The sequence below is a fragment of the Leptosomus discolor genome, chromosome 27 (genome assembly GCF_034619465.1).
Source record: "Leptosomus discolor isolate bLepDis1 chromosome 27, bLepDis1.hap2, whole genome shotgun sequence".
In the NCBI taxonomy this organism is placed as follows: Eukaryota; Metazoa; Chordata; class Aves; order Leptosomiformes; family Leptosomidae; genus Leptosomus; species Leptosomus discolor.
This window is the reverse complement of record NC_141417.1, coordinates 389151-410893: the sequence shown is the minus strand read 5'-3', so window position 1 is coordinate 410893 and position 21743 is coordinate 389151. Positions and strand designations below refer to the sequence as shown.

The 21743-nt window shown below is 71.9% G+C and overlaps 2 protein-coding genes across 2 annotated transcripts; one reads left to right on the top strand and one right to left on the bottom strand.

Annotated features, from left to right (window-relative positions):
* The first annotated feature begins 422 nt into the window (after positions 1 to 422).
* RBMS2 (RNA binding motif single stranded interacting protein 2) lies at positions 423 to 4523 on the top strand. Its single transcript, XM_086478709.1, is given in 13 exon segments — positions 423 to 488; positions 1885 to 2033; positions 2148 to 2206; positions 2291 to 2382; positions 2493 to 2650; positions 2825 to 2904; positions 2980 to 3089; positions 3197 to 3243; positions 3342 to 3501; positions 3503 to 3598; positions 4089 to 4196; positions 4279 to 4356; positions 4443 to 4523. Coding segments are annotated over 13 exon segments (1284 nt in total).
* A 3980-nt stretch (positions 4524 to 8503) lies between these two features.
* Positions 8504 to 21736, bottom strand: BAZ2A (bromodomain adjacent to zinc finger domain 2A). Its single transcript, XM_086478695.1, is given in 28 exon segments — positions 8504 to 8689; positions 8777 to 8920; positions 9000 to 9229; positions 9313 to 9459; positions 9574 to 9706; positions 9782 to 10065; positions 10141 to 10304; positions 10385 to 10540; positions 10622 to 10859; positions 11186 to 11763; positions 11850 to 11985; positions 12068 to 12127; positions 12238 to 12400; positions 12486 to 12560; positions 12683 to 12897; positions 13272 to 13526; positions 13626 to 13817; positions 13903 to 14156; positions 14271 to 14481; positions 14562 to 14663; positions 14832 to 14940; positions 15030 to 15090; positions 15166 to 15372; positions 15789 to 15983; positions 16547 to 16732; positions 17179 to 17763; positions 18266 to 18403; positions 21728 to 21736. Coding segments are annotated over 27 exon segments (5385 nt in total). The 5' UTR covers positions 18402 to 18403; positions 21728 to 21736; the 3' UTR covers positions 8504 to 8520.
* Positions 21737 to 21743: the final 7 nt, after the last annotated feature.

Sequence of the window (21743 nt, the reverse complement as noted above, 5' to 3'; positions counted from 1 at the left end):
GAGGCTGCAGCTTCCACCCCACCCCCCCCGCCACACCCCCCCGCCACCTTCGGGGTCCCGGGGCCGAGCGACCCCGCGGTCAACGCCAGCCCGGGCGGGGCCGGGGACACGGGGGGGCGCCCTCCCTGTAGCGGGGCGGGGGGCAGCATCGGGAGGGGCCCTCCCCGGGCGGCCCGGCCAGGCCCAGCCACGGGGCGGGGGGGTGCGTGTGTGTCGCCCCCGGGAAGCCGCCGGTCCCGCAGCGGGGGGGGGGGGTTCGGGGCGCCCCACCGGGGGGGGGGGGGGGGGGGGCGCGGGGCGGCCCCGGCGTTAGGACCCGGCCTGCGCGGTGCCAGCCCAGATTCCAGGCTGGCTCCCGGGCGTGACGTCAGGCGCGGGCCCGCCTGGCTCCCGGCCTGCCCCGGCCCCTCGCGCTCGGGAAAATGCTGCTCTCGGTGCCGCCGCGCTCCGGCCTCCCCGCCTTCGCCTACAACAAGGGCGGCAAGAAGGTAGGGGGGGCCCCCGCCCGGCCCCCGGCCCTCCCCGGGGCCGCCCGCCCGCCGCCAGGCCCGGCCCGGCCTTTGAACGCGGGACCCCCCGGCCTGGGGCACCCCCCGCCGCGGGGGGAGCAGCGCCGCGGGGCGAGCGGGGGCGGCGGGGATCCCCCCGTCCCCTTCCCGGGGGTTGGCCATGGCGGGGGGGGGGGGGGGGGTAGCAGGCACGGCGGGGCCGCGTCGTGTGTCCGTCTGCTCCCCCCCCCCCTTCCCCCAGCATGGGGGGGGACAGGCCGGGGGCTGCGGGCGGGGGGAGCGCGGAGCGATGGCGGGGGGAGGGCGCCGGGGTGCTCAGCGGGCCTGGGGGGGGGGTCGAGGGGGGCACCTGGGACCGACCCCCGCCAGGACAGGGGTCAGGGCGGGACACCCGGGGGAGCCACCGCCCCCCCTTCCCCCCCCCCCCCCCCCATGCCTCAGTTTCCCTCCCGGGGGGGTCTGCGGTCAGCCTTGGCCCCAGGCCCCCAGGAACAGCACAGACCCTGGGTCAGGGGGGTGAGGGGCTACATGGGCCCACGCGGGGCAGGACAGGCCCCACAGACACCTGTCCACGCTTGCACACGCGTGTGCAACATGCACACACCTGCCCTGCATGAGCACGGCCCCCCACCATGGCAGTGCCCCGGCAGGCTCTGCCGTGCGTGCTCCCCCCGTGCACACGGATCAGCCCCAGGACACGCTTGCACACGCGTGGGGGGCCGTGCATGCCACGCACACGCATGTGAACCGTGTCTGCCTGTGTGCAGGGTGCACACGCACACGGGTGTGCACAGCCATGCTCGCTTGTGCCAGGGGTCCCCGGGGGTGACTTGGGGTCCCATCCAGGGAACCCCACACAGGCGGGTGACCCCCGGCCCTGTCCCCAGTGAGCGGGTTTGGGGGGGGGGTCTCACCCCCAGCACCCCCCGATCAGGACCTTGGGATGGACCCCCCCGAGCTGCAGCAGAGCCTGGGCTTGGGGGGATGGGGGGATGCGGGGACATGGGGCATCCTGAGGAGGGGGGACAGGGAGGCTGAAGACCTGGGGATGGGGACCAGGACTCCGGGGGGGGGGGCCGGGGTGCGGGGGCGGCCGCGGGTGATTCATTTTTTCACGTTGACATCAGGCCCGGAGGTTTCCCAGGCGGTGCCGCCCCCAGCCGGGGGCCCGGGGGTGGGCCGTGTCACACCGAGGGTCCCGCGCCCTGGGGGGGGGTGGCGTAGGACGGGCAGGATCCGTCCCTGGGCCCCACCGGGGACTTCGGCCGCCCTCGCTGCATCAGCCCCCGTGACCCCTGGGGGGTGCCGGGATCTGGGGGGGCTGCAGCAACGCCGCGGCAGGGGCTGACCCCTGCGCTGCTTCCCCCCCCCCCAGCAGCCCTATGTGCCACCGGCGCAGCCGCTGGGCCCCCCCAGCCCCAGCCCCGCCGGGGGGGCCACGGACCAGCTCAGCAAGACCAACCTCTACATCCGGGGGCTGCACCCCGGCACCACGGACCAGGACCTCGTCAAGCTCTGCCAGCCGTGAGTGGGGCCGGGACCCCCCCGGGGTGGGGTTCCCAGTGCCCCCAGTCCAGGGCCCACCTGCGGTGGGGCTGGGGGCCCTGCTGGGCACTGACACCCCCCCCCTTCCCCCAGGTACGGGAAGATCGTCTCCACCAAAGCCATCCTGGACAAGACGACCAACAAGTGCAAAGGTTGGAGGGGGCCGCAGGGCCGAGGTGGGGGGGCCGGGGGGCTCTGGGGGCCCTTCTCACTGCCGGACCCCCCCCTTCCCCCAGGCTATGGCTTCGTCGACTTCGACAGCCCCACGGCGGCCCAGAAGGCCGTGACGGCGCTCAAGGCCAGCGGGGTGCAGGCGCAGATGGCCAAGGTACAGCACGGCCCCTCGGGGTCCCCTCCTGACCCCCAGAGCCCCCCCACGACCCCTGCTGGGTGCTGCATGGCCCCGCTGGCCCCTTGACCCCCCCGCCACCCTCACAGCAACAGGAGCAGGACCCCACCAACCTCTACATCTCGAACCTGCCGCTGGGGGTGGACGAGCAGGAGCTGGAGGCACTGCTGAAGCCCTTCGGGCAGGTGGTCTCGACCCGCATCCTGCGGGACCCCCACGGCGCCAGCCGCGGCGTGGGCTTCGCACGGTATGGGGGGGGGGGCAGTCCGGGGGGGGCTCTGTGCGGGCTGGGGGGTGCCCAGGGGGATGGGGGGGGCGGTGCTTGGGGCTGCACAGAACTAAGGGGGGGCTGCACGGGGCTGGGGGCAGCTGGGAGGGCCCCGTGCGTGGCCCCAGCCCCTCTCCCCCCCCCGCACCCCAGGATGGAGTCCACAGAGAAGTGCGAGGCCGTCATCACCCACTTCAACGGGAAGTACATCAAGACGCCCCCGGGTGTGCCAGGTGGGCTGAGGGGGTCCTGGGGGGCTGCGGGGGGGCCGAGGGCCGGCCAGCAGCACTGATGGCCGCTCCCCGCAGCCCCCCCGGACCCGCTGCTCTGCAAGTTCGCAGACGGGGGGCAGAAGAAGCGGCAGAGCCAGGGCAAGTTCGTGCCCAACGGAAGGGCCTGGGCCCGGGACAGCGACGCAGTGAGAGGGGGCTGGGGGGGTTTGGGGAGGGGGTCCTGCTGGGGGGCAGACCCCATGGCTGCTGGGGGTGGGGGTCACAGGGCAGCACTGACCTTTTGCCCCCCCAGGGCACCGTGACCTTGGCCTATGACCCCGCAACGGCGCTGCAGAACGGGTGGGTGCCCCAGGGCCACCCCCCCTCAAGACCCACCGAGCCCGGTGGGGTGGGGGTTGCCAGCCGCGACCCCCCGCCCCTGACCCGCTGCCCCGCAGGTTCTACCCGGCGCCCTACGGGCTGGCCCCCAGCCGGATGATCGCCCCCACGGCCCTGGCCCCCTACCTGCCCTCGCCCGTCTCCTCCTACCAGGTACGGGGGGCGGGGCGTGGGGGTCCCTTGGCGGGGGGGAGGGTTCCCACGGGGGTCGGGGGGGGTGGGGTGCTCAGGGGAGCCCCCACCCGCTCCCACCCGGCCGCTGCCGCAGGTCCACGGCCCCGCCTGGATGCACCAGTCCTACCTCGTGCAGCCCACGGTGAGCACGGCCGCCCCGCCCACCGCCCCGCCCACCCCTGCCACACCCTGACAGCCTCCCTGGCCCCGCCCCACCCTTTGCAGCCACCGCCCCGCCCACTTCGAACATGCCCCGCCCACTGTGGCTGTAGCCCTGCCCAGCTTTGACACACCCCGCCCACTTGGGGCACGCCCCGCCCACAGCCCCGCCCCGCGGCCCCGCCCTGTCCCCTGCCCTGGGTCTCCCCGGTCCCTGTCCCACGTGTGTCGTCGTCGTCTGTCCCCCCCCCCCCCCCACAGGGGCCCCACGTCCCCGGTGCCCTGAGTGTCCCCCGGTGTCCCCCCCGCCGCGGAGCCCTTGTCCCTGCGCAGCCCCTCTCCCGGACCCGGGTCCCCGCCAAGCCCCCGTGTCCCCCCCGAGGCGCTGGTCCCTGTTTCCCCGCGTCCCCGTGTCTCCGCGCCCCCCTCCCCCCCCCCCGCCCCGTGGTCCCCGGGCTGACGGAGCCGTGCAGGGCGCGGTGCTGGCCCCCGCTGTGGACCACGCCGTCCCCCTCCAGCCCTCCGTGGTGGCCCCCCTGGCCCAGCAGCTCGGCCACCTCTCGCTGGGCAGCGCCGGCACGGTAAGACGCCCCCACGCCCCTCCCCCACCCCTCCCCCCGACACTCCCCGACTCCCACCCCACTGACCCACCACTCACCCCAGTACGTCCCCGCTGCCGCCGCCGTCCCCGGAGCCTTCATCCCGCCGTACCCGCCGGTACCACCCGCCCTCCCGCTGGAGGTGAGTGCTGGGGGTCCGGGGCGGGGGGAGCACAGGGGATTTGGGCGGGGGGGGGGTGTCCAGGCTCCGCTAATGCCTCCCCGCAGGACGGCAGCGCCGCCCCGAGCCATGGGCCCATCGAGTCGCCGTCCGAGCCCGGCGCCTTCCCCTACCCCTACCCCAAGTAGCGGCGGGGGGGGCCGGCCCGAGGGACCCCGCACCCACCGGCTGCCGGGAGGGGCTGGGCCGGGACCCCCGCCCGGCGCAGCCCCCCCCCACTGCCGCCACCTCGGAAAGGACCCGTGCCTCGGCCGGGGGTCCCTGAGCCCCGGGGGGGGGGGGGGGAGTGGTGGTGGGGTGGGGGTGTCCCCGTGCCGGGGGTCCTGCTGCTCCCACGGCATCTCGCTGCCCCTCGGCTGGGCAGCTCCCCCCCCCGCCCCGGAGGGCTTTTTTTCCTCCCACATTTTCTAAAAAACTAAAGAAAACAAACAAAAAAAAGAAAACAAAAAAAAAAAGAGAAAAGAAAGGCCGCCCCAGGGGGGCCGGGGGTCCCGGCCGCCCCCCTCGTGCTTCCAGGGCCCGCGGCCCCGCCAGCCGCCCCCCCAGCCGCGGTGCCCCCCGTGCCTTCTGCTGCCCGGCCCGGCCGGTGTCCCCGGCTCGGGGACCGGGGTGGCGGTGGGGGGGGGGGTGGCAGGGGGCGGTGGCGGACACCACCCCCCACCCCCCCACCTCCCGCCCCCGTGGGGTCCAGTATCCGGGCACCAGCCCCCCCGCAGGGCCGGGGGTGCTGCCCTCTCCCCCCCCCCCCCCCCCCCCCCCCCGCAGCCATTCCCGCCCCCGTGGGCACGGGCCGGGGCTCTGCATGCTGCCCCCACCCCGCCCCGGCCCGGGGGGGCAGGACAAGTGCAATAACCCCCCCCCCAGCTTCCACGGGCGACGGGCGCCCCGAGCGTCAACCAGGCACTTTAGAGTCCCCGCGCCCGGGGGGCCGCGCTGCCCCCCCCCCCCCCCTCCCCCCCCGCGCAGCGACAATCAGGGGGGTCCCGCGGGGGCGGCTCTTGCAACCAAAGATGAGGGAGTCGCGGGGGGTGCTGAGCTGCCCCGGCCCCCCCCTCCCCAGCCCAGCTTCGCGACCCCACGCCGTGGGTCCGTCCGTCTGTCCGTCCCTCCCCATGGAGGGTGGGGGGGGCAGCCCCCCCCAACTTGCTTCCAGCTCTGGGGCCGGCTGTGCCCCCCCCCGCCCCTCCCCCTCGCCCCCCCCCCCGCCAGCTCTGCCCAGGGCCTCCCGGTTCTTCCAGCCCCCCCAGTGCAGCGGAGTCCCCAGCCCCCCTCCCGGGGTGGTGGGGACCCCCCGCCACACATCTACCTCACCCCACAGCTCGGTGTGTGTAAGCCCAGGCCTGGGCGGGGGGGGGGGGGGGGTAGGGGCCTGCAGCCCCCCCCCCCCCCCCCCGCCACCTGGGGTGACACCAACCCCCCTGGTTTCCAGCCATCACCCACCTCCTCCCGTTGCTGCTACTGCCCGGCCCCCCCCCCCGGGCACAGCCCCTTTGGTCGGGGGGCACAGGCCCCCCCAAGGAAGGAACCAAAGAGGGAGACCCGCAGATGGCCCCCCCCGGGGGCTGGGGGGGCGCTGGGACCCCCGTGCTGAGCCCCCACCCTTCCGCTGGGGGGTGCTGAGCGTTGGGGTCCCACTGGCCCTGGGGGGCTCGAGCTGCAGAGGAGAAGCCGAGGCCCCCCCCGGCCCCCTCCTGCCCCCCTTTAATTTATACGTAGCGCATTTTGTACAGGTTTTTAAGTTGCTTTTTTTTAAAATCTCGAGAGGTTTCTAGTTTTGTATTTCTTCCTCATGCTTCCGCGCTCGGCCCCCCCTGACAGCTCCCCCCCCTTCGAGGTTTTTTGTTTTGTTTTGTTTTTAAATAAAAAGGCAAGAAAAGCAAATGCCTCTGTCGTGTGTGTGGGGGGGGAAGGGGACAAGGGGGGGCGTCCTCCCAGCCTCCCACTGCTCAAGGTCCCCCAAAGCACCCTCTCCCCTCTGCTCAGGGGTCCCTGCACCACCCCACCCCCCCCCCGAACCCAGGTTCCCCTGCAGCCCCTCAGGGCCCCCCCGCAGCCCCCGAGAGCCCCCCGCTCCCACAGAGGGCTCGGACCAGCGGGTGTCTATCAAACGTGAGTCGTTTATTCTCGAACGCGACACGCGGGGTCCTACAGCTCGTGGGGACATCAACAGGCAACGGGAGGGGGGGCGAGAGGCCGACCCTCCTCTAAACCTTATTAAAAATGAGATTGGTCCTAAAAATATAGAAAGAAATAAATTTAAATTCACAAAACCTGTACATTATCAAAAAGTCACTAAAACGACACGGCTGGTTATAGAAAAGGCGGCCGGGGGGGGCTGGAAGGGGCCGCAGCTGGGGGGGGGGGGACAACGACGACGACAAGATGCTCTCGGCGACGCCGCAGCCCCCCGGCCGGGGGGCACCGGGGCTGGGGGGAGGGGGGGCAAAGAGAAAAGGCCCCGGCCCCCCCACCCCCACCCCGGGCCCGGTGGGGGCTGCGGGGGGCGGGCGCCGGCCGTAGGGGGGGCCTTTGGGGGTGCGGGGGTAGAGGGGTGTCAAACCGGGGGGGGGAGGAGTTGGGGGGGGGGGGGGGGAACTTCAACTGAACGAACACGAGAACAATACGGAGACTCCCGAAAACTTTCCCACGACGGAAAAAAAACCTGACGGATCCGAAACATTACTAAAAAACAAACCACAAAAAAAGTTTGTTACAGCGCAGTTATTTAGATAAAATATAAATATTTATGCGTAATATAAAGTCAGTTCAAATAGACTTCAAATCCACCTCTTATTTCAAAGCAAAAAAATAAAATAAAATAAAAAGTTTCTGAGGTTATCTGATAGAAAAAAGGCTACTTTGAGAGACGGGGGGGCGGGGGGCGCGGCCGGGGCCCCTCCTGCCCAGGTAGGTGAGTTGTTTTCAGTGCTCTGTGGGGCCGGGGGGGACGCGCCCAGGGCCCCCCCATGGCCCCGCCGGCCGCCGGACCCCCAGAGCGAGTACCCGTAATATCCTGGCTGGGGGGGGCCCTGGCTCCCTCCCTGGCTGCCCACTGCGGGGGGGGGACCCGGGGGCGGGGGGGGACACACACATGACCCCACCCCAGCTCAGGCCCCTGCCAGGCAGGGCGGGGGACACCCCTCCCCACCCAGTGCGACCCCCCCCCGACCCGGCAGGGGTCTGGGGGGCAAACACCCGCCTGAGGCTTCAAGTCCATGTTGCGGGGGGGGGGCAGGGGGCCGGTCGTCGTCCCCCCCCCCCCCACCCGGGGCCTGCAGTAGCATCCCTGAGGGATCCCAGTCGGGGGCATGGGGGCGGCCAGGACCCCGGCCCAGCCCCGGGGGTCCCCGTGCCGGGGAGTGGGGGGGGGGGGGGGCCAGGCTCTTCCTGAGACGTGGAGGCAGGGAAAGGGGCTGCCGGGGCCCCCCCCCCCGCCCTCCCCAGTTTGGTCCCTGGAGCCAGGTGGGGAGGGGCTGGCGCCCGCCCCGGCCGCAGGCAAGGGGGTCCGAGGGCAGCGGGGGGCTGCACCGGGGCCCCCTCCCTCCCCGTAAAGTGTCTGCGCGGGTGGGGGGGTCCCGGCCGGGGCGGGGGCGGCGAGGCGGGGGGGGCTAAGTCCACTTTACTGGCCGTTAATGCATGTAGACGCTGCACAGGAGTGCTCGGACACATTCACTACGAACTATTGCTATTATTAAATATTCCCAGCGGGGAGGATTCGCTTCCCTCGTTTGTTTGGGGGTTGGGGGGGTGGAGGGGGGGCAGGGGGGCTGTTTCTGTTCTTAATTAGAAAATAAAATTTAAAAGAAAGAAAGAAAAAAACACCTCTTTTTTTTTTCTTTTTGGCTTACACAGTCTGTGAGTTTGTGGTGCTGGGGGGGGGCGGGGGGGGGGGCGTGGAGAGGGGGGAGGTCTGGGCCGGGGCAAAGGGGTCCGGGCAGCAGGAAGGGGCCGCAGGGCGGGGGCCCGTTCACGCCGGCCGGGGGGGGGGTCCCCTCCCCGCGCGGGATCAGCAGGCAGCGAGATCAGCTCCAGAGGAGTCAGTTCTTGGGGGGGCGCGGGGGGGTCACGACCCCCAGCCCCGGCCGGGCGGGGGGGGTGGTTGGGGGAGGGCACCGGCCCACCCGCTCACGGGTTAGTAGCGTGTTTTCCCTGATAAAACTCCTCCCACCGGCTCTCGAAGAACTGGCGCATGGCGTGCCCGGCCTTGCCCACGTCCGAGTCGTCCTCGTTGAAGGTCTGGCAGTTGTCGAACACCAGCATGGCGTCGGCCGCAAACTCCTCCGAGCTCGAGTACCTGCGGGCAGGAGGGCGGTCGGTGTCAGTCGGGGACCCCCGCCGGCCCCTGGGGGACCCCCCCAGCCCACCCGGGACGCCCACTCACCCGCCCCGCAGCAGCCGCGCGCGCATGGTGGCGAAGTCCATGGGGTTCTTGATGATCTTGCGGTAGCCGGGGACCAGGCGGGGGTTGACGGGCTCCAGGAAGGGCCAGGCGTCCTCGTGCGACTCCATCTCCATCAGGATGATCCTGGGGGAGCAGCAGGGTCAGGGGGAAGCCCCCCAACCCTGGGGATGCGAACCCGGACCCCCGCCCCAGCCACACTCACTCGCAGAAGGTCAGGTCGCTGGGCTGGCCCCGCAGCGTCGCGCCCCTCCGCTTGGCAGGCGACAGCCCCTCGCCGGCATAGCGGGGCACGGGCAGCCCCTCGCGGCGGCGTGAGGCCGGCCGGCGCCGTGGACTCTCCTCCTCCTCCTCCGCCAGGCTCCCCGCAAAGAGACGCCCCCGTTTCCGCTTCTTGCCTCGTCGGGGCGAGATGGGGTCCCGGTACTCCCCTGCCTGCGGGGAGGGGACGGGGGTCACCGCCAGAGCCCGGGGGTCACCACCAGCGCTGGGGGGTGGGTGGCTGCCCCGCGACCTACCCGGGAGACGCAGACGGAGCAGAACCAGTCGCCCTCGGGCACCTCCGTCATCTTGGGCCGGTGGCAGTAAAGGTGGCAGCCGCGGTCGCAGCCGTCGCACAGCAGCAGGTGCTCGTCGTCGTCCCCGCGCCGGCACACCAGGCAGGTCTGCGGGGAGCGGGGCTCAGCCGTGCCGGCGCGGGGGTCCCCGCCACTCCGGGTTGCCCGGCCCTGGCAGGCGGCCCTGGCCCTCCCGCCCGGCGGCGCGGCGCAGGCCCTCACCACTCTGTTGACCGACTTCTCCCAGGCGATGGACTTCTCCAGCTGGTAGATGCAGAGCGAGACCTGGGCTGCGCTGCGGCACCGCTCCAGCGTCTGCCGCCACGTCCGGACCCGGGGCGTGATCTCGTAGGCTCTGCGGCGAGAAGGGGGTGCTCAGCCGGAGCCGCTCGCGTCCCGGCGGCGCGGCCAGGGCGGGCGCGGGGCTCACATCTCGGTGGGGCCCAGGCTCAGCTCCTCGGGGCTGCTCAGCACGGCCTTCTCCACCACCACCTCGTGCAGGGGCCAGAGCGGCTCCTTCAGGTAGCGCCGCTCCACGTTCTGCTCCAGCGCCGCCAGGCGCAGCACCGCCAGGTCCAGCGGGTTGGTGCGCTCCCGGCACAGCGGCACCCCGTCCCGCCGGCTCCGGACCGTGATGTCTTCCAGGGGCTCCACCTTGTGCTCGCAGTACTGCAGGTCGTCCCGCGTGGAGTCGGGGCTGGGGCACGTCCAGCCCTAACGAGAGAAGAGGGGCTCAGGGTGGGCGCCCGGCCGAACCCCCCGCACCGCAGCTCAGCGCCCGGCACCCACCCGGATCTGCAGGTCTGCCATCAGCACGCGCTGCTCCAGCTCCTCCACCCACTGCAGCACCGAGAGGTCGGTCTCGTAGGCTCTCTCCATCACCGACCACCGGGCCAGGGCTTCCTGAGACGCGGCGGTGCTGACCGCCTCGGGGCGCAGGTGGAAGATGGGGTCTGGGGGCAGAGGGTGGGCTCAGTGGGGGTGGGGGGGTGGGCAGCAGCCCCCCGGCCCGGCCAGCGTGGGCAGCCCTTACCGGTGGTGGCGCGCAGGCAGACCTCCCGCAGGAACTCCTTGTGCTTGGTGAGGTGCTTGTGCAGCGCCTTCTCCCGGATGCCCCGCGGGTGCAGCGCGCGAGCCACCGCCTCCAGCTCCTCGGGGTCCTGCACCCACCACCAGCCGCTCTGCATCTCTGCAAGGCAGCACCGCAGCGCTCAGCACCCCGCCGGGGGGCACTGGCACCCCTGGCCCCGGGGCTGGGCTGGGCTCTCACCAGGGGGAACAGGCTGCTCCGTTAGCTGGGTCAAGTACTTCTGTTCTATCTGCTTGAAGAATTTGGTAGGGGGCCGCCCTCGGCGCTTGGGCTGCCCAGGCGGGTCCTGGAGCTTCTCCAGGCTGCCCCGGCTCCTGGGGCAGGCGCCGAGGGCTCTGGCGCTGGCATGCACCGGCGTGGAAGCGAGCAGGGGAGCCATGGGGTCATCCGTGGGGTGGTCCGTGGGGAGGCCGTTCAGCTGGTGGGGACAGAGCGCATCAGAAGGGCCAGGCATGCACCCGCTCCTCAGCCCCTGACCCCGGGGCCCCCAACCCTGCAGCCCCCCCAGCCCTGTGACTGATTCACAAGCTCGGCCTGGAGGGTTGGGAGCAGCAGGACCGAGCTCCTGGCATGCCACCGCGATGACAGCGTCCCCCAGCCCCGGGGCGTCCAGTGCTCAGGCAGGGGGTCCCGCCCTGCTCCCCCCAGCTGCCCAAGGAGGTTTCCCCTCCCCAGTCCCTGCAGGCCGGGGTGGAAACGCCGGGCACAGCCCTGCCCTCGCCCTGGCCGGGCCCGAGCACGTACCTGCCTGGCCGAGCCCTTGGGCAGCGGCTCCCCGCGGGGCTGCCCACGGGGCTGCGCGGCGACTCGCGGCGAGGGCTCGGCGGAGGAGGTAGCGAGGGGGGCTCGGTCGTCACAGGGCATCCGGGGCAGCAGGTTGAACCAGGGCCCCCGCTTTTCTGCGGCCTCTGGGGTGCTCTCCTCCTCTTCCTCTGCCTCTTCCTCCTCCGCGGGGTCAGACGGAGCCTCGAGCGGCAGGAGCCCCGTGTCCCCCTTGCCGGGGCTGCTGTCCGGGGTGAGGACCGAGTCCTTGAGGAGGGAGGACTGCGTCTGGCTCAGCCAGGAGAGGAAGGCAGACTGGCTGAGGTCGTGTTGGCTCTGCCCCAGCGGCACCGGCTCCTCCAGGACCCCGTTGACAGGGGGGGGTCTGGGCCCGCAGTGCTGCGACAGCTCCTCTTTGCTCTTCCTGGGCCGGCCGCGGGAGCGCGAGGCCGTGCAGTTCGTCCGGCTGGGAATGGGCACATCCACCGGCTCCTCCTTCACCGGGGAGACGTGGGGGGACGCCTTCTCCTCCGGGGGCTCCTGGGGTGCTGGCTCAGCCGCTGCAAGGGCAGGAGGAGGAGGTGAGATGCTGAATCCTCTCCCAGCCGGGAGATCCCCCACCCCGGGAAGCCCCTTCCCAGCTCACCCTCTGCACCCTCCACGAAGATGCCGCCCAGGTGGGGCAGGACCCAGTACCGCCGCCGGTACCGGTCCTGGCCCAGAGAAGCCGCTCGCAGCGTCTGCGAGGAATGGAGCAGCTTCTTGCGGAAGAACATCTGCCTCTGTGGGGAGAGCGCAGGGCGGTGACGGGTCCTGCAGCCCCGTGTCGGGGGCCGAACCCCCAGCCCTCCCCCGTCCCCTCACCTTGGCCAGCTTCTCGATCTGCCTCTCAAGCTCGGGGACGCTGGACGCAGACGTGTCAGCCTGGGGGAGGGACGGGACCCCTCAGGGAAGCGCAGGTGGGCAGGGAAGAGACCCACCCCCCCCGAGGGCAGCATCCCCACCACCAGCGGCGAACCCCGCGGCCACCCCACCTCCTCCTCCCTGCGGGATTTCCGTCCGCGGCTCTCCTCCTCCTCCTCCATCTCCAGGCCCGTCTCCTCCGTCAGGCGGGAGCTGCGCCGGCGTCGCCCGTCCTCCAGGCCCGTGATCTCTGACTCGGGACGGCCCGTCTTCTTGGCAAGGGCGACCTTCAACCTGCCGAAACACGGCCGAGGCGTCCGCTGCCTGCTGAGCGGGCGCAGGCAGCAGGAGCTGCAGGCAGCCCCCCCTGCCCACCCACCTGCGCAGCCGCCCCTCGATGATCCACTTGTTCTTCCTGTAGCTGGACATGTTCTCCAGGGTCTTGTCGATCTCGCTGCAAGGAGACGGGCGCTGGCTGCGGCGGGCGGCTCCAGGCAGCTCTCCCAGGAGGGAGAGGGGCCCGTGCCGGGCCCGCAGGCCACCGAGAGGACTCGCTTGCCCCCCACCCGCACTCACTTGATGATGAGGGCACTGCTGTTCAACTCGTTCACCAGGAAGGCCAGGATGGCGGCTTTCTTCTCCGGGGGCAGCGCCTGGAAGGGCTTGGTCCGCAGCCCGTCGCACAGGTCCTCGCCTGCCCCGTACGCCGTCAGGAAGCAGCGCAGGATCTCGGAGACGGTGTCGCGGTTCAGGCTGATCTCCGACACCTTTTCCCCCAGGATCTTCAGGGACTGGGCAGAGCAGAGAGGGGGGTTCAAGGACTCCCCTCCTGCCCCACGGGGGGTGCACCAGGAGGGGAAAACAAGAAGGGGAAGACGCCAGCACCCCGTGGATGGGAAAACCAGGCCAAGAAGCCAAGCCCAAGCAGGAGCAAGCCTAGGAGTGTCCTAGGCAGCTGGGCAGGGCCAGGCAGGGGCTGCCTGCCCACCGCACACCGGGCCCCCGCAGCCAGACAAGGGCTGCCAGGGCGTGGGAGCTGGCTGGGCGCAGGGAGAGGGTGCAGGGCTCCCCTGTCCCCGGTCTGCAGCAGCTGGGACCTCATGGGCACCGACACCCCCAGCCCGACCAGGGCAGGGGGCCGAGGCTGGGGCCGGGACAGGCTCACCTGGCAGTAGGGCGGCAGCCCGGGGTCGTAGAGCGCAGCCTGCAGCAGCCGCACCAGCAGATCCTGCACCTCGCCCGCGCTGTCGCCCACCCCCAGCAGCCCCTCCTGCAGCGCAGACAGGCTGGGCACGTCCTTGGCCGGGTCGAAGCCCAGGACCTTGCCGTAGCTCTGGAGGAACTCCACGACCGTCAGGCAGTTGGAGAAGGCTCGGCTGGGCAGGATGAGGCCCGGGATGCGGGAGAAGGCTGGCAGGGGCTGCAGGGGAGGAGAGGGGGCGGTCAGGGCCGGCGAGGCACCGGGCAGGCTGTTGGCTCACCAGCTCGGCCCGGCCGAGCGCCCCGCACCCCAGCCCACCTGGTGGTCCCCCAGGCACATGTCCTCCGTGGGCTTCTTCATCTCCTCCAGGATGAGCTGCTGCCGCCGCCGCTCCTCCAGGCGCCGCTGGGCCAGCAAGCCCTTGTCCGCCTTGCGAGCCCCTTTGCCCTTCTTCTCTTTGGGCCGCGCTTTCTCCTTGCCCTTCTCCGGTTTGCTCTTCTTCTCCTTGGCCTGAGGACAGACCCCGGGACGTGAGGGGAGAGCGGCTCCACTTCTTTCCCCCACTTCCCGGCCCCCTCGTACCCCACAGACTCACCTTGGACTTCTTCTTGGTCTCCTTCACTCTGGGGGCTTTGGCTTCCTGCTTCTGCTTGTTCTTGGCCTGGAAGGGACAAGATCAGCTCAGGGACCTGCTGGCCTTCCCACACCAGGGAAGCCCCTACCCCAGCCCCAGAGGAGCCCCAGAGGAGCCCCAGAGCCACCCTGAGCCCCGCGCAGCCGCTCATACCTTCCGCCTCATTTTCTTCTTGATTTTGCTCATTTTCAGCTTGTCCTCGTCACTGAGCACCTCTGTGAGAGCAGAGAGGGAGGGCAGCGATGGACCGGCTGCTGGAGTCCCACCGGAGCCAGGCTGCAAGGGGCTGCACCGGCCACCCCGAGCCGGCGGGGCCAGGGAGGGGGTACCTTGGGCTTCCAGCCTCTTCAGCAGCCGCGCGTCCGTCTTGCTCAGCAAGTCGACCATCTTGACCTTGGGAGGGCGGCCCCGGCCGCGTTTCGCAGCCGGCGGCTCCTTGGGCTTGGCCTTCTCGGCATTGCGGGGTCGCCCGCGCTTGCCCGTGATGGCCTGGATGCGCGAGGGGATCTCCTCGGGGCTCAGCTTCACCCACTGCAGACCCTGCGGCACAATTCGGGTCACCTCCCGCAGCACAGCGTGTGCGTGGGGGGACAGGGCGGCTCAGCTGCCCCCAGACCCACCTCCGGCGTGTCCCGCTCCTCATAGAAGTCTCCCACCGGCATGCGGGGGCTGAAGCTGAAGTGCTCGCGCCGGACGTCCTGCACCACGTTCCTGCTCAGGTACTGGTAGGAGGAGGAGAAGGAGGAAGGCCATGAGAGGGGATCAGCGCTCTGGGCCCCACAGCTCCTGGCTCGCAGCAATGTCCGTCTGCTGCAGTCCGGCAGAGCTGGGGGCCTGCAGCGGACCAGGACCCCGGTCACCCCCCAGCCCGCTCTGCCCGGGGCCCGTACCTTGATCACCTCCGGGAACTGCTTCATCCTCTTCCCGCAGGGCCCGTAGTACCAGGTCTCACCCTGCCACCGGTGGTTCCCCTTCCTGATCCGCACCTCCCGCCTCCACCTGGGCACAAGGAGCTTCAGCCCGGGGCGGCGGGGCGGCCGCGGGGCAGGACGGAGGGAGGGAGGGAGGGAGGGGACGGCACCACGTACCCGTGCTGCAGGGGAAAGCGCACCTCCTCCTGCGTGGCGATGCGCCGGCGCGGGACGTCACCTGCGAGAGGGGACGGGACGCTGGGCTCGGGCACGCTGGCTGGACCGGGGTGCCCACGGGGGCTCTCGGCCTTACCTGCTGCCGAGGTGCTCAGCGGGGCGGCCTCCTTGCTCTCTCCTTCTGGCGGGGCTGAAGTCTCCGGACAGCTGTCGGCAGCCTCTTCCTCCTCCTCCTCCTCTGCGGACGGGGCCGGGGACTCCGGCTCCAGCGGAGGGTCGAGCTCCAGGGACCCTGAATCCTCCGGCCCCGCGTGGCTGCTGCTGTTCAGGTCGACGCTGCCATCTGTGGAGCCAAGGTCAGGGACGTCACCGCCGAGTGCGGCCGCCCTCCTCCTCTGCCCGTCCCACCGGACAGCCCCCGCCCGTCCCAGGGGGCACATGGCTACGTATCCCCTCCCTGAGCTGGCCGGGGGCACCCGTGGCATGGAGGAGACCCCCCGGGGGGGCTCATACCCAGCCAGGGGAAGGTATCCAAGCCGGGGCACCGTTCTCCCACGGGCTCCCCACCAGCACCGGCCGCAGCTCCCCGGCGCAGGCACCAGCACACGCGGGTCCCTGCTCTGCCCGGACAGAGCTGCTGCCGCAGAGGCAGAGCAAGGCTGTCAGGGCGGCCGCCACCCCGCCGGCCGCAGGGGCCTGCTGGCACGGGGGGCGAGCGGCCGGCTGGGGGGCACTGGCCCGTCGTGGCGTGGCACGTACCGTGCAGGGCAGGCGGCGAGCCAGGGCCGGCGAGCAGCGGGGTGGGCGAGGGGCCGGTGGGCAGCAGGCTGAAGGGACCAGCAGCGTGGAGGGGGGGGCTGGGGGCGCAGCGCAGGTCGGGGGGCTCCTCCAGGGGGGACTTGTCGCTCACCAGCTGCGAGTCGTCCATCGTGTAGAGGTCCCCAGTGCCGGGGTCTGGGGCGGGGGGGTGAGCATCAGGACTCGGGCTGGGGGCACGCAGACCCACATCTCCGCTCCCGAGGGGCAGCCACACACACACCCACCCCCACTCCCCGCCCTCGCCCCCCCAGATGAAAAGACACCGGCAGAAGAGGGGTTAAGGGGTTTGGGCGCCCCCAGCCACGCCTCCTCCTCTGGGAAGTGGAGGAGCCCAAAATGGCCGTGGCGGTGGCGGTGATGTTCACCAGCGCGGAAGTTCAGGCGCTGAGTAACAGCCTCGTCACGGAGCTGGGAAGGCCGGGAAGGCCGGGAGCGGAGGAGGCTGGCGCGGGAGGGACGCGGGCCCGCCCCTGCCGCCAGCGCCTGCCAAGGCCGCCAGAAGGCCTCCGCCATCGCCATCGCTGCCGCCATCGCCACCGCTCGCTGCCCGGAGGGGACGGAGAGGGGCTGGGCGCCGCTCCCCCGGGCACAGGCAGCAGCCGGGCCAGGGCAGCGCAGGGACGGCCATGCCAGCCGCCCGCCCTGCCCCGATGCCCCCCCGGGCGCACCACAGCCCAGCAGGGCGGCAGCCTCCCTACCTCTGGCCAGGGACTCGAAGGGCTCCAGGGGGTCTTCGCTGAGGAGGTGGGCGTCCTCCAGCCGAGGGGCGATGGGCGACGTGTCCCCCAGGCAGCCGCTGCCTGTGCCGGGGGCCAGGACGGGCCCCTCCTGCCCGAGCGGCACCGCACCGGGGGCAGACCCGTTGTAGCTGCAGATCTTCAACTCTACAGGGAACAACCGACCGAAAACAGAGACTGTGGCACGGGGACACGGTGGTGACAGAGCCTGGGGCTCGGCCACCCCTGCCCCGGGGTATCACCCGGCACAAGCCACCGCCATTCCCAGCACCGGGGCGGTTGGCTGCCAGGCCTGCCCTGGCACCCAGCCCTCCCGCAGCACCCAGCTGCCCCGAGGGAATGCCGCTCTGCCGGCGGTGACGCCATGGGCTGTGCCCAGCCTGGTTTAACGAGATCCCAACAGTGACTCCGAGCTGTGACAGGCCAAACCCTGGCCGGGACACGGGGCAGGAGGGTCAGAGGGGCTGGGCCTCCCCAGGGAGCACGATGCCCAACGCCACCACCCTGGCTCAGGGTCCAGCACCTGCCTGCCAGGGCTGTGGCACCGTGGCCCGGAGCTCTGCCCACCCGCACCGGCAGCGCTGGGCTCCTACCTGGCTGCGCCTCCTCCAGCTCCATGCTGCCCACCAGCCCACCCCCGTTCTCTGCGATGGCAGGGGGGATCTCTTTGGCTGCGGCGTCGGCGTCTCCCTCACCGGTGCCCGGCTCCTCCGGCGGCAGCGAGAAGGGCTGGGTGTCAGAGCCCAGCATGGGGGAGGGCTGGGCGGCCATGTAGAAGCTGGCCGGCCCGTTCTGCATCAGCTCAAAGCTCTGGTCATGGAAGGAGTCGTACAGCTCCTGCGAGTCGAAGTTCAGCCCCATGGGGCCGGGGGTGCCATTGCCCCAGAACTCCTGCCCAGCCCCCCGCAGGTTAGTGCCGTGCCCTGGGGACGCCGGCTGGGACCCCCCAGCGACGCCGTTGAGCGGGAACTGTCCGAGGCTGGAGAGCGGGGGGGTGGCAGGGCGGCCGTCCTTGAGGCCGCCGGTGCCGGCGGGCGGGTACGGCGCGTAGTCCCAGAGGCAGTCGTAGGTGCGGAGGGGCGGCGTGCCGGCGGGCGGCGAGCTGGGGGTGAAGGTCCCTGAAGTACTGGGGTGAGATACAGTAGAGAAGCCATTGACATTCATGCCCCCGTTCAGACCTGCGAGGGAGCCAGAGGAGAGACAGACGGGTCAGCGGCGCGGTGCGGGTGCTCCTCGCCAGCCAGGCCCCGCCAGCGCAGGACGAGGGGGTTTGAGGACAGACAGACGGACGACCTGCCCCAGCAGCTGCCAAGCCCCCTGCCCTGCCGGTGCCCCCCCACCCCAGCGCGACCGCTGCCTGCACTGGGACAGAGCCCGAGACCCCCCGGCGCAGCTCCCTGCTTGGTAAAACCGGCCCCGCCGTGGGGCTTCGCCGGCACCGGGCTGAGAGCCGCAGGATGCCGGGGATTAGCCGAGAGCGCTTGGCAGGGCTGTGCCGGATCAGCTGACCGGCCAAATCCACGCAGAGACCCTGTTCTGGCACGGCTGCTTTTCTAGGCCAAGGCGACGGCGGGGACGCACCAGACCCCCGGCCCCACGTGCAGGGAGCTGCCGCCGGCCGCGGCCCCTCTGTCCCCACGACCCCGGGCTGGGCTGCGCCGGCCCCGCGGGGGCACTTACTTTTCCCTTGCGGGGGGAAGCTGAGCGGGGAGCCGTGGGCGAAGGGGCTGTCCCCTGAGGCAGGCGTGGGTTTCGGTCCTGAGGCAGCGGGTGCAGAGGAAAGGCCAGTGAAGTTAAAATGGTTGTTTGTTTCCATTTCTGCAGAGGGGAGAAGAGGCACCAGGGTCAACCACCGGTGGGGACCGGGGCTGCCATCACGACAAGCACTTGGCCCTGCCACCCACTGCCAGGGCCCGTGGGGACCCTCTGCTCCCGCACTGGGGCAGGGAGCCCGGGGCAGCACTGGGTCCCCAGCCCAGGGCAGGGTGAGCTCCTGACCCGGAGCTCGTGGGAAATGTGTCGGGGCTGGTGAGGGCGAGGAGCGATGGCGAAAGCCCCCAGGGCTGCAGAGCCCCTCGCCAGGCTCCCGGTGCAGCGGAGACGACGCTGCCTCTGCCGTGAGCTGGCCCGGGCCCGGCAGCCCCAGCGGGACGAGCTGTCACCTGCGCGAGCACAGCTCAGCACCGCGCTCCAGCATCCCCAGGGACGGCCACTGCTGAGAAACCCCACTTGCCGCCCACCCGCGCTTCTTCCCGCATTAAACCCAAGGGCTCGGCTCCCTGGTGCCGCCATCCCGGGGCCCCAGCACGGGGTGAGCCTGTGGGAGCTCCGGCAGGCTCCTGGCCAGCAGACCCGCAGGGGCTGCTTCCCAGGAAAGCACCAGCCCCCCCCCGAGCAGCTCTGTGACCCCACGGGGCCCTGGCACAGCCCGGCGCTCCCTGGGGAATGCTGTGCTCCTGGCACAGAAATGCCTCTGCGGTGACAGCCGGTGTCCCCGATGCAGCCGCAAGCCCCCGCAGCTGGAGGGGACCCCGTGCCCCACGGCGTGGCCCACGCACAGACCCGAGCCCCATCCCTGCCAGGCAGAGCTCCAGGGACGCCTCCGTGGCAGGATCTGGGCTGGCCTCATGTCACAGCCGGGAGCAAGCAGGATCCGGAGCCCCAGAGCTGGTTCGGCACAGCCTGGGGACAGGCAAGAGCCTCTGGTGACCTTCGCTGTCCAGGAGCAAACCAGAGAACCACAAGGGGGTCTCCCGGTGGGGGCCAGCCCCAGGACGGGGCCCTGCTGTGCCGCTGAGGGGCTCCCGGTACGTGGTGCAGGGGAGGAGACAGCGTGGGGGAGCCGAGGCCCTGCAAGCCCAGCAGATGAGATGGGAACCCTGGCGCTGGCAGGGACCCGCAGGGACACCCCACAGGGCTGCCATAGCTGGCGTCTCCCCGTCCTGCCGTGCACACCAAATCTGCCATCGGCCAAGGCGGCGCCGGCTCCGCCGACCTCTCCGGAAGGGGCAAACGCTGCCGCACACTCAGCAGACGCGGCGCTTCAGCAGCAGCTTGTGGCACAGCCTGTGTCGAAACCCGGGCGGAGGATTTCATCACGCCCTTGCCCATGTTGTCTGGTGCCCTGGTGGGGGACGGAGGGGCCGGGGCCCCCGAGCCCTCTCCAGGCCAGGGACACTGGTGATTCATCCAGCAGAGAAACCCGTATGGGTGGTGACGCGGCCTCCACACGCACGTTGCTCCCGGACATCCTGGCGTGGCTCCGCAGCCACCCCCACCCCAACCTGTCAGCACAGCCCAGCCCCTGCCCTGACCCCAGCCCAGAGCCCCCCCGGCCGGTGCAGGGAAACCGGCCGCAGGGCAGCTGAGAAAAGCAAAGGCCCTTCCAGTCCCACCCCGTGGGTGATGCGCGGGCCAGGAACGCCGCTGCCGGCTTTTGGAGGTCAGAGGAGGTGGCAAAGGGACGTGCCAGAACCGGACAGGTGGCGGCCGCAGGTCAGCGCCGCAGACTGGGATGGACTGGGCGCACGCCAGGCGTGGGGAGGGGGCCGGGAGAGAGAGGCCACGGCCAAGAGGCGATAGTAAAAGCTAGGAAAGTGGGAATTAACAACAGCGAGGGCAGAGGGGCTGGGAGAGGTGAGACCAGCCGGGCGGGAGCCGGGCAGCCTCGGGCCAGGTTCCAGCCGCGGGAGGATGCCCCAGGACGGGGACCGGGGGCTGTGGCACCGCCACGCTCGCCCTTGCTCTGGGGGCAAATGGGGCCCAGCCCCGGTGCGAGGCCACCCCGGGCCCCGCAGGTGCTGGAGCCGCCCTCGGCGTCGCCGGGAGCGCGGCCAGCGCTGGGCGCGGTGCGGGCAAGGCCGTTGCCTCCTGCCTGGGGCTGGGGCTCCTGCCCGCTGCGGCCCCGCTCCCCCCGCCGGGCAGCACGTGACCGAGCGCGGAGCCGCAAACTGGGCCACGGCACGTAACCGGAGCCGCCGGCGAGCGGGCGAGGTGAGGAGGGCGAGGGCCGGGGACGCGGGTGGCCCTGGCGATGTGCCGGTGGTGGGACGGGAGCCTCGGGCCTGGCGGCACCGCCGGGGTCTCACCGGCGGCGATGAGGTGGGTGCGCGGGGGATGCTCCCCGCGGGGCTGACCCCCGGCTGCCGCCGCAGAGGGCAGAGCCAACGTGGCAGCGCCCGCTGGCCCCGGCGTTAAAGCCCAACCCGGCGGCGGTGGCAGCACCCGCCGGCACCGGGCCCAGGCTCGCCGCCCTCCCAACGGCTGCGGGTGCCAAGAGGGGACACCGGGCACTCGTCTCCCGGCGCCGGGGGGGGCCCAGAGCTCCGGGGCTGGGGGGCCTGTCGGTGCTGTTGAGCCGGTGCCGTGCAGGGAGCTCGGTCCCCCCGGTCCGGTGGCCCCCCCGGCCCGGCAGCACCGGGCGGCCCCGGGAGCGAGACGCGACCTGATTAAAAAGGACGTTTCAAAAACAACGAGACGCAACAACCGGCTGCCATTTCCCGGCCACTTCCTGCGGGAGGGGGGACACGGACACGGAGGGACACGGCCGCGGGAGCGACGCCCCCCGCCCGCGGTGCCGCACCCGGCGGGGACATCCTCCCCCCGGTCCCTGCGGCAAGGACACCCCCCTCCCCCCGCGCAGCCCCCCCCCGCCGGGTCTCGCGGGGATGCCCCGCCCCCACCCGCCGCCGCAGGGGGGTCCCGGGCCGGGAGGGGGTGGGTGAACCGAATGGGGAGGGGGGGGGGAGGGGGGTGACGACGACACGAACAGATGGGGCAGGGGGGGTGGTGGTGGTGTCTCCCTCCTGCGTCCGGAACGGGAAAGCAGGGAGAACCGCACCGGCCCCGGAGGCCCGGGCTCCCCGGGCTGGGCCCGGACGCCTCACCGGGAGGGGAGCGGGGGGCTCACCGGGGGCCTGTTAAGGCGGGGGGGGGGGGGGGGGGGCCGCGTCTCGCCGGGCACCGGGATGCGCCGGGTGTGTGTGTGGGTGTCTCACCGAGGTCGGTAAAGGGTGGTTGGTCTCACCGGGGCCGCCCCGCCGCGCCGGGCCTCAACCACCCCCCCATCCCCCCCACCCCCCGCCTCGGCCGTTAACGGCCGCCGCAGATCGCCACCCCCCGCCCCCCGCCCCGACCCCGCACCTGGCAGGCGGCGGCG